The 14,594-nt window shown below is 47.5% G+C and overlaps 1 protein-coding gene across 1 annotated transcript in view; it reads left to right on the forward strand.

Annotated features, from left to right (window-relative positions):
• The window catches only part of nej (CREB binding protein nejire), a 96,756-nt gene extending 82,555 nt beyond the window's left edge, over nucleotides 1–14,201 (forward strand). The window contains exons 24-26 of the mRNA XM_037430738.2: nucleotides 4,168–4,374; nucleotides 9,225–9,377; nucleotides 11,166–14,201. Coding sequence (XP_037286635.2) covers nucleotides 4,168–4,374; nucleotides 9,225–9,377; nucleotides 11,166–13,112 — 2,307 coding nt within the window. The 3' untranslated portion in view covers nucleotides 13,113–14,201. The remainder of the gene's footprint in view (nucleotides 1–4,167; nucleotides 4,375–9,224; nucleotides 9,378–11,165) is intronic.
• The last annotated feature ends 393 nt before the right edge of the window (nucleotides 14,202–14,594 follow it).

A 14,594-nucleotide genomic window follows, 5' to 3' on the forward strand; every position in this document is an offset into this window, starting at 1 on the left:
TTAAGTGACGGTAGCGTTAAGCCAAATGCTCAACGCTTCCAACTGCTCTTTTGTTCACTTCCGGATGATGTCTCCGTCGCGCCTAAAATCTTGTTCTTATTCTTCATGTAATCCGATATGGTTTGCTTAGAAATGTTGAACTCTCGAGCAACTTCGACTTGCGGGCGACCACTGAGCACTTGCTGAATGATGGCTGCTTTCTTTGCCATGTATAGCGTTGTATATCTGCCGCGATTCGTCGGCGCTGGCTGTGAGGGCACCGTTGGTGTCACTTAACTTCAGATCTTGTGAGACAGCTGGACGTAAAATAAAGCAAGTCTCAAAATAAATATGAACGCGCACATAATTCAGCAAAACGCTGTACCGCACACACATGTGACAGAATGGCGGCGATAGCCGCACAGCGAGGGTGGCGAGGGTATTCAGGAACTGGAATGTGGGATGATCGCGATGTCGATACGATCCCCCACAGTTGAGCAGTGCCTCCAAGATCGGCATTTTCAAGTACAAATCTCTGAGGCATAAAGTTGCGATCGAAATAAAGCCTCATAGATTATCAATTAGCTTTCGTTTTGATCTCTGAGGCCATACTTTGTATGGTTTGAGTGCCGGAGGAGATAATGGCTGCCGATTTGGCGTGCGCGACAGTCAGGCAGGGTCCGAATTATCGAATGTAAATCTGGCAGCCGTCCGAAATATCGGTCGTCTTTACACATTACTTCTATTGGACCATCGACGGTGCCGCGCGACTGTCCGAATTACCTAGCATGTCCGAATTATCGGTGTCCAATTTATTGCTCGGTGATTGTACTTGTATTCTGCATCCCTGTTCATCTCTCGGTAAACAAAACTCCTGCTAAATGGAACATGTTCTACTGGCCCCTTCAGGTTTCATTTAACGAGATATTGTGTGCATATGAATTAAAGGGATACTGATCAGCTTTTTTTGCCAAATTGAAATTGAATCGAAATTGAAACCAAATTGAAAGATTGGGTTCTGAAATTGATGGAGACAACCTTCATTCCAGGCACAAACTACAGGAATTTAATGAATTTATTGCGTTTTTTACAAACTGCCACGTCTAACGGCCACGCCGTGAACCGCAGGTGACATTTGGTGACGTCAAACCCACATAAAATGGGCAAGCCAACAATGCCGGCCGTCGCTTGCATCTTTCGACTCAATCATGTCCCCCCCCCCCCCCGTTTCCCAGAACCGGTATGAACAGCACTGGTTGCGAACAATGCTCCAGCTGAGGCAAAGCATCGGTGCTATTGTGGAAGGGGGAAAGTGGAATGACAAGAGAGGTAGAGAAAAGGAGGAGGACGGGAACTTGTGCACCCTACCCGCGTCTCAACGATTCTGACGTCACGGCTCCCGCTCACGTGGGGCCGCCGCACGCTGACATTCGATCAAAATTACCGTAGACTCTCATTACACGGAACTCCAAGAGACCAAAAAATTTGTCCAAAAAACTGAGAGAGATGTAAAAAAGTTTTGATTTTTGTGTGCACACTCTTTTAATACTATTGTTCAAGGTAAACAGCCCGAAAAACGAAGAGAGAGAAATAGGAAAACACAGGACGAGCGCCGGCTTTCAACTGAAAAATTTAATGAAGAAACATTATATATAAACTTTTTCATATATGAAAATTTCATCATATGCAATAATTTAACTTTTTCAGTTGAAAGTCAGCACTCGTTCTGTGTCTTTCTATTTCTCTGTCTTCAGTTTTCGGGCTGTTTACCTTGAACAGTGAATCGTTACAAACTTGTTCAATTTTCAGTAATACTCCTAATACTATTTATGGATGTCTGAACACTTTGAGGTGCATGTAACTCATAGTTATTTAGAAAGCAAGGAAACTACATGAGGTTTTTACATGGTATTCACAAGTTTGTTACGCAGTAATTAATCACTGTGAACTGAAAAATGCATCAATTTTTTTTCTTTGAGTCCTTGTATTTTCATATTCAGAATATTTTTCTCCATGTCACTTAGGGCTTTAAAGAAATATTTTCGATTCTGCCTCCCTAAGAAAAACTTTCTCAGGTTAAGCACAACAGACTCTGCCCCATGAAGTGTGGTAACTTCTGTGGCAGCTACCGCTTCAGAGTCTTCTTCCAGCTCCTCCTCCTCATCGCATACTTTACAATAATGCTTCGCACAGTGTTGTCAGGGCAAGTTGCAACAGCGCTGTCAATTCATCGAAGCCCAGTGTGATTTTCTTAGAAGCACACTGCTCATTTACCTTTCGAGGGCACCTTCGCTGTCGCAGCTGCCTCCAAGCATCGGCAACGGGGTGAATGGCACCAAGAACATCCACCTTGTGCTTTTTATCCTCTCTCATGCTCAAGAGCATCCTATGCAAGAGACCCTTGCGAAAGCGTGATTTAAAACTTCCTGATCCATTGGCTGGAACAGTGCTGTGATGTTAGCTGGGAGGAACTTCAATTGAATATATTTCAGTCCTGTTACAGTCTCATGTCCAGGGCAGTTGTCAACGAAAAAAATTACTTTCTCATTTTGCTGCGAAAATTGTGCATCCTCTGTGTGCAGGCGTTTGCTGAAGAGGGCTTGGGTCATCCAAGCTCTCGAGTTCGACTCGGTAAGTGACGGCACAGTATTGATGCCCTTGAAACGGCGAGGATTTTTATATTTTCGTATCACAAAAAACTTAAACTTGTCACTGCACGACATATTTGCTCCAACAAAAACAGTCAGTCTGTTCTTGCGCAGTTGGCCACCTGTGCTCAGTTCACCTATAAAACCGATTGATTTTGATGGTAGGAGCCTAAAAAAGTACTGTTTCATGCACATTGTACTTGTCATCGTTCTTGAACTCTTGAATGATCTCTGGCAGCTGTCCTGCCCGGCAGTCACAACAGGCAGTCGCATCATCTGCTGCAGCTTCTCCTGCAATGGTGCGAGAAACGAGGCCATTTCTTTTTTTAGACCTTGTCAGCCAGCCTTCACCGCAAAAGAAGTTTTTTATCCCGAGCTGAAGAACAAACTCTTCTGCTTTAGCACGGATTAGTGGCTCGCTGATGGGAATGCTCTGGCTCCGGGCTCTCTTAAGCCACAATACAAGACACCTCTGCAGTTCTTCGTGTTTGCCGTGATGCAGACGTTTCCTTTGGGGCCTGAATTGCGAAGTCAAGAAACCTTGTAGCTTGTTCTTGTCATGCAGGATCCTCATTAAGCTGCTTTTCGGGTCACCGTGCTTCGTCACGAGCGCCGTCTTTGAGTATGAGCCGCTTTTGAAGTCGAGAGTGATGTCCATCTTTTTTTTGTCAGCGCATGGTGTCCCTGCTTCCGCGTCGCCATTGAAACAATGGAGGCGAGGCCTCAACTTCGCCGGGTGCTTACGAGCCACCGAAGTTGCAAGACACTAACGCGGCAATGAAGCACGATAGGCACCACAACGGCAGGAACAATGCGGCTGTAACCCAGGCAACTCTAACAGAGACTGAATGACTTGATCAAGAACGGCAATGTTGCATTCGTTGCGCTGACTACCAACAAGGCGAAGCTTATAAAAGACTGGGGGTAGGAAAAAAAAAAAAAAAAAAAAAGCCGGAATCTGAAAAGGCTGATGCCTATGGCAATGGGTCTCCCAGAAGTTCTATTTTAATTCTGATTAACGAAAGTTTTTTTACCTTATCTGAATACAAAGCCAACCAACTTACCGGCTACTGTTTTGTTTAAGAGGTGATTCCGTTTAAGCAATTTCTATGTATCAAGATTCTACTGTATAGCCAACTTTTCAGAAATATGGGAAATTAACTCTCTTAATCAGAATAGTTGCATGTTCCAAGTAGAATTGCGAAGTTTCGTCAATTTTTCCGATTTTTGTTCAGTATCCCTTTAAAGAGCTACAAAACTCCAAATTTACCAGCATTAATGCATTGAGTGTTGCAAAGAGAGATTGGTTTCTGATGAACGTTGTTTTATTAATTGTGTACGGCAGTTTTTCTCCCAAGTTTAGCTTCATTAAATGCATAGCATGTGGGTTTTAAAAATCTTTGGCCTCTTTGTTGATGTGATGCTGAAGCCTGCCACTGATTGTTAGGTTGGGAGCATAAGCATTTGCAAAGGAGCTTTTGTTGTTACTCTTTCCTCTGGGCTGCTGGCCTGTGTGTGAGCACCACTTGTTGTTGTGCAGGACATTCTAAAACAGGCCACGGAGGACAACCTCAAGAGTGCCTGTGAGCTGCCCTATTTTGAAGGCGACTTTTGGCCCAACGTGCTCGAGGAGAGCATAAAGGAACTTGACCAAGAAGAAGAGGAGAAGCGGAAAGCTGCTGAAGCATTGGCTGCATCCGCTGCTGCTTCTGAAGGCAGTCAAGACGGCGAACCTGAGGGCTCTGAGGTAAGCCTTGAAACTACTACGCTTTTCGTTGCGATCCTATTACATATTTTGTGCACCATACCATAAAAGCAATTTTAGAATTGCTTACTCTGAATATTCCACATCTCAGTTGCTTTTGATCTGCAATGCCGGAACATAAGATATGGCAGCTACAACTTGCGAACATAGATTACATTCAACGACTCATTTAGCTGAGTGCATTTAAGGCTGGTGCGCACCAGTGACTAGCAGTGGTCGCGCGACCATTCGCGACTGGCGACCAAAAAGTGACTGATGTTCACATTGGCAGAGGCTGCATGCGAGCGACCGGGAGTCGCAAAACTGGATAGTCACGTCCGGATCTTGTTATCAGCGAGAACTCTGGAGACCGATTCCGATCAGCTGATCGTCGCCAGCTGAGTGAGTGAAGCAAACCGAGCGCGCCGCATTCATTGTTTTCGTCTCTTCTTGCACAGCGTTCCCAACAGTGTCAAGTAGTTTAATTCAAGCGAAGAAAAACAGATTGTCATGGTGCTGGTGCGCTGTGCCATGGTGTCAGCGCTGGCAGCACAGATGCATCCAAAGAAAAAAAAGCCGGTGGTGGGTGTGACTTTCCCTTCGATCGCGGGAGTTGGCCGGCCATGCAAGCCGCCTGCCTCCAGAGCAGCGCTGAGACGATGAGGAGTATTTCTGTGTGTGATCTGGCTGCATTGACAAAAATGCAGCCCAATCCAGGTGTTTTGCTAACCCATCGCATTTTATTGCAAAGGAATTTAGGAGACGTTCATCTAAACGCTAATTGGGCCAAAATTCGGATATTCCGAGCTCCTTTCCTCTTCTCGGTGGGTCGTATGTATAAACTTTTGTGCCGAAATTGTGGAACGAAGGCCAAGAGCAACATGATCTATGCTTCGGAAGCATGCGTGCGACCAGTGCAAGCACTGTCAGAACTGTGTTTATTGTTTGCCACGACCTCTCTGAAGAAAACTGAGGTCGCTCTTGACACGATGTGGCTACGACGTAACTGACAAACTCCGAAAGTGAACGCGCGTTCAAAGCTCAATCAGTTAAAGCGGCGTTGCTTTCCACAAGCGCCGTGGACAAAATTGCGGCCGATGCTGTCATAGATAGCAAGAAATGAAAGGCTTTAAAGGCACGTGCGCAGCCAGGGCACGTGCATTGAAAACTTAAGGGGGGACGCGGCACTTCGGGACCGAAAATCAGCCAAAAAATCGAGTTTTCGCAGACCTTCTTTTCGCGTTCCCGACATCATTGCGCACCTATTTACAAAATTTCATAGCCGAATACCATCAACTTTTATCGTTATTCAACTTTAAAAAACCGAAAACGGGCGTCCTGCCCTTTAAATTGAGGGCGAATAGCGCAGGTTTCGGCTCTACGATACGCGGGAACTACGCGCTCGATCGGCGCCATTTTGGTCTTGTTTGAAAGAACGCGTTTTCAGCTGTTTTTTTTATTCAGTAAACAACATTGAGCGTTTTCCCGGCTCGAAAAACGGGGCCTCAAAGACGAAGAGCCGCGCTCACTGCCATTGGCTAAACGGTGCACGTGACTGAAATGGCGCTTTCCGGTTGGCTGGAAGCTCGCGGCTTGCGCCTGCATACGCGACCCGACGCCATTTTGAAAGGGTTACCGCTGTGACGCCTCGAAATCGGCAGAGCACTCTGAAGCTTCTGATCGTATCGCCATGCCTGGAAACGCAAAAAAGTATCGGACCGTGCACGCATTTGGTCGCAGGAAACGCAAAGGTCGTGGGAGAAAGTCTACGAAGTCATCAGAGCCCTTGGTTGACTCCGACGAACGATGTGTCGACGCTCCGCGGCCGTTCAGCGATGGTGCGACCGAGCGCGTTGCCTCCGACGACGATGACGGTGAAGCGAACTCCGGACGACTACGAATCGATGCCAAGGTGGTGACAAACGCCGAAGTTGAAGAAAATCATGCCCGGGAGAAAGCGACGCTCGACCGGCTTTCATCGGCGCCAGCAACTGCACGGAAAATTGACTTTTTCACCGCGAGTTGTAGCGAGGCAACCGCACAGGACTCGGACCACGCTGCTCCTTATCTGCTTATGCATCTAGATATCCTAAACGCGATAATGGGTGCCTTGTGTTGCAAAGCCTGCCACGGACCGGCTACGATCGTCAGAGGGGATCGGGACTACGGACTTGCCGTGAAAGTGCTAGTGCAGTGTGAAAGGTGCGGCGAGATCGCGAATGAATGGACTTCGCCCCGCGCGAACGGCACGAAAACGTGCAATCCGTTTGAAGTAAATCTTCTCGCTTCGAGGGCGATGGTGGCTACCGGCAACGGCCAAACGAAAATGAACGATATTTTCGCAACAATGGGCATCTCACACCGCGGTATGCACCACAAGACGTTTCAGTGGCATTTGAAGAACACGCTGGCACCCGCTGCAACGCGAGCGGCTGAGTCCGCTATGAGCGAATGTGCGGAAAAGGTTAGAACAATTTATGATGACTTGTGCTTCGGCCACCGGGGCAATATTGCCGTTAGCTACGACGGCACGTGGAAGACGCGAGGCCATTCTTCCCACATCGGCGTGGGCTCAGTTATCAAATTATTTAGTGGCTACGTGTTGGACTACGTCGTTCTTTCCAACTTTTGCCTAGGCTGCGAGGTGGGCCCAAAGCCTAGTAGTGAGGGCTATCAAGAATGGAAGGCTAACCACAAATGCCAAAAAATACGAACAGCAAAGCGGGGCAAATGGAAGTGGAGGCGGCTCTAATTCTATTTCAGAGGTCGCTTGAACGCCATGGCCTGCGCTACACAACTATGCTGTCTGATGGAGACTCTAGGACATTTTGCGCCATACAAGACGCCAAGGTGTATGGTTACATTGACGTGCAGAAGGAAGACTGTATTAATCATGTACAGAAACGGATGGGCACCGCATTGAGAAACCTGGTGCAGAAACAAAAGTGCGATGGGAAAAGAGGCCTTGGTGGGAAATGCAGGCTCACAGGTGAGCTGATCACCAGGCTGAGCACATATTATGGCCGGGCTCTGAAATCGCATGAAGGTGACGTGGGCGAGATGCAAAAGGCTGTGATGGCCACATACCGCCACGTCACCTCCACTGATGAATGCTCGGACCACAGTCTGTGCCCAGCTGGTGAAACTTCATGGTGTCGGCACAATGCCGCAAAAGCAAAGGGTGAGCCCGACCCCAGGCATGCCTACAATCTACCGAAAGACGTGGCAGAGGCATTACTACCGGTTTATACCCGGCTTTCGGAAAGAGCCCTGCTTCAGAGGTGCGAACGCGGCAAAACGCAGAACTCCAACGAGAGCCTACATTCGGTAATCAGGAGTTTGGCCCCAAGGAGCACCATGCGTCCCTGTTCGCTGTTGAAGCAGCTGTTGCAGAAGCAGTGCTGCGCTTCAACACGGGCAATTTGAATTCTGCAACGGCAATCTTAGGTGAAATGGATATGAATGCGACAAGTACTGGTGCCAGGAGAGCGAGAGAAAAAGACCACCGTCGCAGCATTGTCTCCAACAAGAAAAGAACAGCCTCATTGGAACTCCGGAAGCTAGTGAAGAGGAGGCATGAGCACAGAATGCATTCAGACTATGCTTCTGGTGCGTTTTGAGGTTGTCTTGTTGCATCTTCTGCAATAAAAATGTGTGCCCACGTTTTTTCTCGATTTCTCAAAACGACAATTTTCATGTGCTTCCCATTATGCCGGAGCAATGTCTCTTGTTCTATCTGGGTTATCATTACGATTTCTTTTTTTTTGTTTCGAAGATAAATGTAGGGGATGTGTCGTAAAGTAAGTTTTATTGTAATAATTTTTGGAGAAAATTCTCTAAATGGATCTTTTGTTTCAAGTGTAGATGGGGAAATTTTTCATGTCATATTCAACATCCCACAACTTTGCTTCGAAATAGCCCAGAACAATGATTTATACTTTATTGCACACTGTGAACATACCGAATTGGTTCTATAGGTTGCACATCAATATCCAAGTTACAGTTAATTTGCTAATTAGGCCTTAATTGAAAGAGTCGCAGTTCATTATATCTTTAAAACTAATTGTCACAGCAAAAAAAGAATTAGATTTTTGAAATCAGCAGTAAAATCTACATAGGCTCTCCAAATTTGACTGAGGTACTCGCAAAAATAAAAGAGTTTTTGGAAGGTGTAGCATCCCCCCTTAACTGCTGTTTTCGGCAATTGCCGCATGCGAAACCGCGGTTGCGGCCGCGCAATTACTAACCGAGGGCACATGGCTAATGCAGCTGTAAATGTGATAAAGATGTAAAAAAATTCTAAAAGCGTTTTGGCATTCCTGTCCGAAGTATCTAGTAATGTTGTTCCTGTCAATCTGGGTACTTTGGCTATACTTCCGTGCAAAGTTTTGAGTTGGCCTTAAGCTAAGCCTCGACTCATTCTTTTCCAGCAGATAGATGTTCGTCCCGTCCTTCACATGTGTCCCAGAAAGACATATGCAAGTTCTCATTTTGATTTCTCACACGTGTTTCCTCAATTCTTGTTCGACATTCTTTATTAAGCATGCCTTCAGCAACAGGTGGAATTTTGTCAAACCAATATGTCATGTTTACAATGCAAGGTGCAAGGAACATTGGGACATCATTTTCTTCTGATAGAAAATAACGTGATAGCCAAACTACAGATTCGGAAGCCTCATATTGCATTTATATTGAGAAGCTTTGAAAATTAGTGCATATATAATGAATTCGAATTTTAAAATTAATGAAAGGTATTGGTGTTCTGGAATTAAGTTCAATGTACTGCTAGCATTACAGCTGTTTGTCCTTTGAGTAAGTTGTGGCTAACTTGCCCTTGGCCTTCACTTCTTCAGCAGGGTGAAAAGAAAGGGCAGAAGAGTGGGCGTAACAAGAAGGCCAACAAAAACAAGAGCAACCAGCGGAAGAACAACAAGAAGTCTACGGTACCCCACACGGGGAATGATCTCTCTGCCAAGATCTACTCAACCATGGAGAAGCATAAAGAGGTATGCTGCCATAGTTCCTCCCTGTTTGTACAGTTTGTCACAGTCATACCATTGTTGCATGGCATCTAGGTTCCTCGAGAGGCGAAGAACTGGGAAGTGTTGGTGTGTGGTAGCTAGTCTGATACCGGTTTATGCATCGTTCATACATTTAGAAAGTTATATACTGAAAAGCGTCACAGCTTTGCCGGAATGGCGAAGCAATAAATGCGATAGCAACAAAAAGGTCTCGCGCAGAATGGCCAGCAAATCGAAACGTGCCCAGCGTTTCTCACGCACAAATGACGCACAAAACGTACTCTCGTGTACCGATGAACGCGAATAAGCATTTCAGTTGTTACTTCGCTGTGCCTGAAAAGCGTGCTCTTTTCGCAAGCGTAGACTGTGCAACGATTGTAGTGACCTTTGGTGCGCCCGATAACTAAAACAGAATCGTTTCGGTGAAAGTCGAATGCCAGCCAAGACGTACGATCCTCCCTAATAAGGGCGCGTGAGTGAGCGTGGACCCCCTGCGCTTTGCGGGGCGAAATGTGCATGGTGAGATGATGTTTTTTCGTGCGCTCATTGCGCCATCTTGCTGGTAACGCTGAAAACACGATAGTTCCCCCCTCTCCCAGATGTTCGTCGGCAGCGATAGATAGCTTGTCGTTTGAACGTTGATGGACGTGCTCCTCGTTGGCTCAGTGGTTAACGCCTTGCCCTCACTGTTCTGAGGACGCAAGTTCGATTCCACGCGTCGAAGTCTGTTTTTAGTATTTTTTTTTCTTGCATTTTCGTATATATAGGTACGTATACATATATGATGAGTGATAGTGACGCCCACGTCGGCGCTGACGCCAGCAGCTAAATCCAGCCGGAAATGTTCATGTAATTGCCATCGCAATGAAAATTGTGAATGGGAGAAACTGCTCGATTGTTCAGAGTGAATTTTCACGTCATGTTACGAGTATACGACGTGGACTTGGAAAATGGGCATGCTTGGAAATGGTGTTGTCAAAAAAAAAAAAAAAAAAAAGGAACCATTTTTGCAAAGTGAAGAGTAACTATTTTGCCTACGACTTTTTGCAACTGTTGCAGCCTCAAAATAAATAAATAAAGCAGCATTTATTTGAGAAGAAAATTATCAGTAAACTTTGACACTGTTTTTTTGCCACAGCTTAATATAATAGCTGAACACTCGTACTATCGTAACATTTTGCAAATACACAACCTTCTAGTGTAGCATTTGCTATTTGGGAAATGGTCACGTTAAGACCTGAAGGCTATGTAGGGAAACATCAAGGAAGGAAATAGTCTTAAGTGTTCCTAGTGTTCATATTGATCCCATAGTTTTCACTCATTCGGCTCCAGCTTCTACATATGACACACTGTTTAAAAACTTGATTTTGTTTTTTGTAATGCGGCACCTGCTGTCACAATCAGAATCACTCAGGCTAAACCTTCTGCCACACCTAATTATTCTCAGCAGATGAAAAAAATGCTATTGCTTTGTTAAAATTGTCCATAAAGCCTCTTCATTTAGCAAAACTTCCAGTGCAAGCGGCAGTATGGCAATTGTAGTTTTTGTAACTAAAGTGTGATGTTGTCTGTAAGAAATGTGGCATGGATACTTCTTTTTTGGCTTGTAGCATACCCATTTCTGGCACATATAATAGCATTCTTCCTGAGTAATGTATGCCGAACTTGACAAACTTATTTATGCGAGTAACTGCAACTGTACTGTTTTGTTTTTCACAAGTTTTCTTGCTGCATTTGGTCAGAACTCTGTCATTCCATATTTCTTGTTTGCAGGTTTTCTTCGTGATCCGGCTGCACTCTGCACAGGCTGCAGTCAGTCTGCCCCAGATACACGACCCAGACCTCCTTATGCAGTGTGACCTGATGGATGGTAGAGATGCCTTTCTGACACTTGCCCGAGAGAAGCACTACGAGTTCTCATCACTTCGGCGCGCCAAGTACTCGACCATGGCCATGCTTTACGAGCTTCACAACCAAGGCCAGGATCGATTTGTGTACACATGCAATAGCTGCAAAAGCCATGTGGAGACACGTTACCACTGTACAGTATGCGATGACTTTGACTTGTGTGTGGCTTGCTATGATCGTGAAGGCCATCCTCACAAAATGGAGAAGTTGGGCTTTGACCTCGATGATGGGACCTCTGCAGCCGACCCCAAGCAGAGCAACCCGCAAGAGTCGCAGCGGCTGTCCATACAACGCTGCATCCACTCCCTGGTGCATGCGTGCCAGTGCCGAGATGCCAACTGCCGCTTGCCCAGTTGCCGGCGCATGAAGCGGGTGGTGCAGCATTCCAAGAGCTGCAAGCGCAAGACCAATGGAGGTTGCCCCATTTGCAAGCAGCTTATCGCCCTGTGTTGTTACCATGCCAAACACTGCCAAGAGGCTAAGTGTCCTGTACCCTTCTGTCTCAACATCAAGCACAAGCTGCGCCAGCAGCAGCTGCAGCAACGCCTCCAGCAGGCGCAGATCCTGCAGCGGCGCATTGCCACTATGCAGAACAGGGGAGCTCCTGCCCTGCCGCCGGCTACAAGTGCTTCTGTCTCCATGTCGTCGGGGCCGCCCGCGCTTCCACCGGCTAGCACGCCTCCTGGTGGCAGTACCGGCAGCAAGCCGGCGGGACCCCCTGTCGGAGCACTGCAGGCAGTGCAGCAGGTACAGGCAGCGGCTGCGCGGCAACAGGCTCCCCACCTGGCGGGCAATCCTGGTGGCTATGGCAAGGGGGTACCTCCTGCGCAGAAGCCTTTGGCCCCTGCGGGACCCCGCATGGTTCCCTTGCGCTGGGAGGGGCCCCCCTACGGCCAACAGGGTCTACCACCAATGCGACAGGCACCACCTCCGCCCATGGTTCCTCCAGGTGCCCAGATGGGGCCACCCGGTGGAGGGCAGCAACGGCCGAGTCAAATGACCCCCGCCCTACAGCAGCTGATACAGACCCTCAAGTCACCTGCCTCACCACAGCAGCAGCAGCAAGTGCTGCACATTCTCAAGTCGAACCCGCAGCTGATGGCTGCATTCATCAAGCAGCGCAGTCAGCACCAGCAACAGCAGCAACAACAACAGCAACAACAGCAGCAGCACCAACAGCAGCAACAACAGCAGCAACAAGCACCTCCGCAGCAGCTGATGATGGGAGGCCCGCAGCAACCGCCTGGTATGCAGCAGCCTCCCATGCAGCAGCAGCCACCAATGCAACAGCAGTGGATGCAGAAGCAGCAGCAGCTGCTCATGATGCAGCGCCAGCAGCAGCAGTTCCAGCAGCAGCAGCAACAGCAGCAGGGCCCACTACAGGGGGCCTACCAGCGACCTCGGCACTTCTACCAAGGAGGGCCACCCGGTCCGGACCAGTATCAGCAGTTCGCCCCTCCGCTCAAACAGAGTCCCCTGAGCCCCCAGCAGCTGATGCAGCAAGTGCGGTCACCGCCGCCAAGCCAGCTAGTGCGCTCGCCACAGCCCTCGCCCAGGCCCATCCCGTCACCGAGGCAGCAGCCCATCCCATCTCCTCACTACCCCAGCCAAACACACTCACCCCACCTCGGTGGGGGGCCTCTGGTGGAAGGCCCCCCCAGTGGCGCTGACCTGATGCTGCCGCAGGGTGGCCTGGGGGCAGGGCCCAGCCCTAGCCCTGACCTGGCGCCTCCACCGCCGCCCCAGCCGGGGGACGGCTCGGACATGCTTACACCCCAGGAGCAGCTGAACAAGTTTGTGGAGAACTTGTAGCCCACCGCTGGTGTGCGCAGTGAACTAGAGCTCCTTTGTACATACCACTGGGCATGAAGCCCACTGTACAGTTCAACTCCGCATCAGTTTGTGCTCCTCCTTTTTATGGATCATCGGACACATCTCGTGGCAGTGGACTCTTCTAGCCATGGCTGCTGGGCCCTTCATCTGTACTGTAAATTCATCTGCCTTCCTTGCTCTGTACCCATCCCCCTGTTTATTATTGTTCCTCTCCCCCCCACTTTTTTTTACCAGTGTGTGCACACCCAGTGGGCTCCAATCATGAAAAAAAATGGAGTGTTCTCACCAGTTAAGTTAAAGCAAGTGCTGCCTTTTCTCAAACTGTTCTCAGAAGAGCCTGTGGTCACATGCCACTTGTGTCTGGGAGGCGGCTGCGTTGTTTCACCTCCGTGTTTGTTTCCAACATTTTTTACAAAACGCAGTGGTGGTTTTGGTGCCCACTGTGGCACAAGTTATTTATTACTTAGTTTCAAGCATCTCGGGGAGAGTGGTTGGTGCCCCTCCCATCATAGAGCCATTTTTAAAAAATAATGAGAGTGTTTGGAGGCCTGTATATTGTGTGGATCATGTGGGCGCAAACAGACATTGCGAGGAACAGAAAGAAACCTGGAGTACATTCCAGTCTGTCCCCTCTCCACAGAGTCCATTGGTGGGGAAATCCAGTGAATCAAGGAATGTCGACCTCAGGGCGGCGAAAATGTATCATTTTCACTGCCAGCCGCTGTGCAGACTATTGAGACAAGACCTGTGTAATGGTGTGGGGGTTACAAGCAGTGTGACAGTAATAAGCTAGTGGTGCTGCATTTGGAAATGGTTAAATGAAAAAATGCCTTTTGGAGGCAAAATGAATTGTGTTGAAAATGGCGCCTCATCTCTAAACATTGCCCTATCCTCTCTGAACACACTCATCCCATAAACGTGAAAAGCAAATGTTGCCTTTTGTTGTTTGTACATTCATTCCCTAGGGTCGCCGTCTGGTTGGGCGATGTCTGCATTGTACATACTGTACACATTTCATGTCTACTGAATGAAATAAAATTTAGGTGCGTTGATAGAAGGCCACTTTCATATGCCTAGAACTGTGTTCTTCGGCCTTAGCGTGTACCTTAATTGCAAAGGTTACATGCTTTGTCTCGACGCACATGTTCCTACTACTACTACAGTCTTTCGGTATTGGCTCAACTAGCTAAACAAAGCCATTTTACCCCAATTCCAAGAATGGCATAGTTCATGGCAAGCTGCTGATGCTGCCTACATTATCATTTCAGGTATTAGAAGAATTTTATGCAAGTATTATTGTCATAAGCTGATTTTTTTTTTTACTGAATAAATCTGGCAATCGAGACAGAAGTACCAAGCGTGCATCTGTTCTCGTGTATACTTTTTCTTTGCTTGAACATTTGTATAGTTGAAATATCAAAGGTCCTCCTGTGCACATTTCAAATGTGTTCATTTTTGTAA

The sequence above is a fragment of the Rhipicephalus microplus genome, chromosome 2 (genome assembly GCF_043290135.1).
Source record: "Rhipicephalus microplus isolate Deutch F79 chromosome 2, USDA_Rmic, whole genome shotgun sequence".
NCBI classification, from domain to species: domain Eukaryota; kingdom Metazoa; phylum Arthropoda; class Arachnida; order Ixodida; family Ixodidae; genus Rhipicephalus; species Rhipicephalus microplus.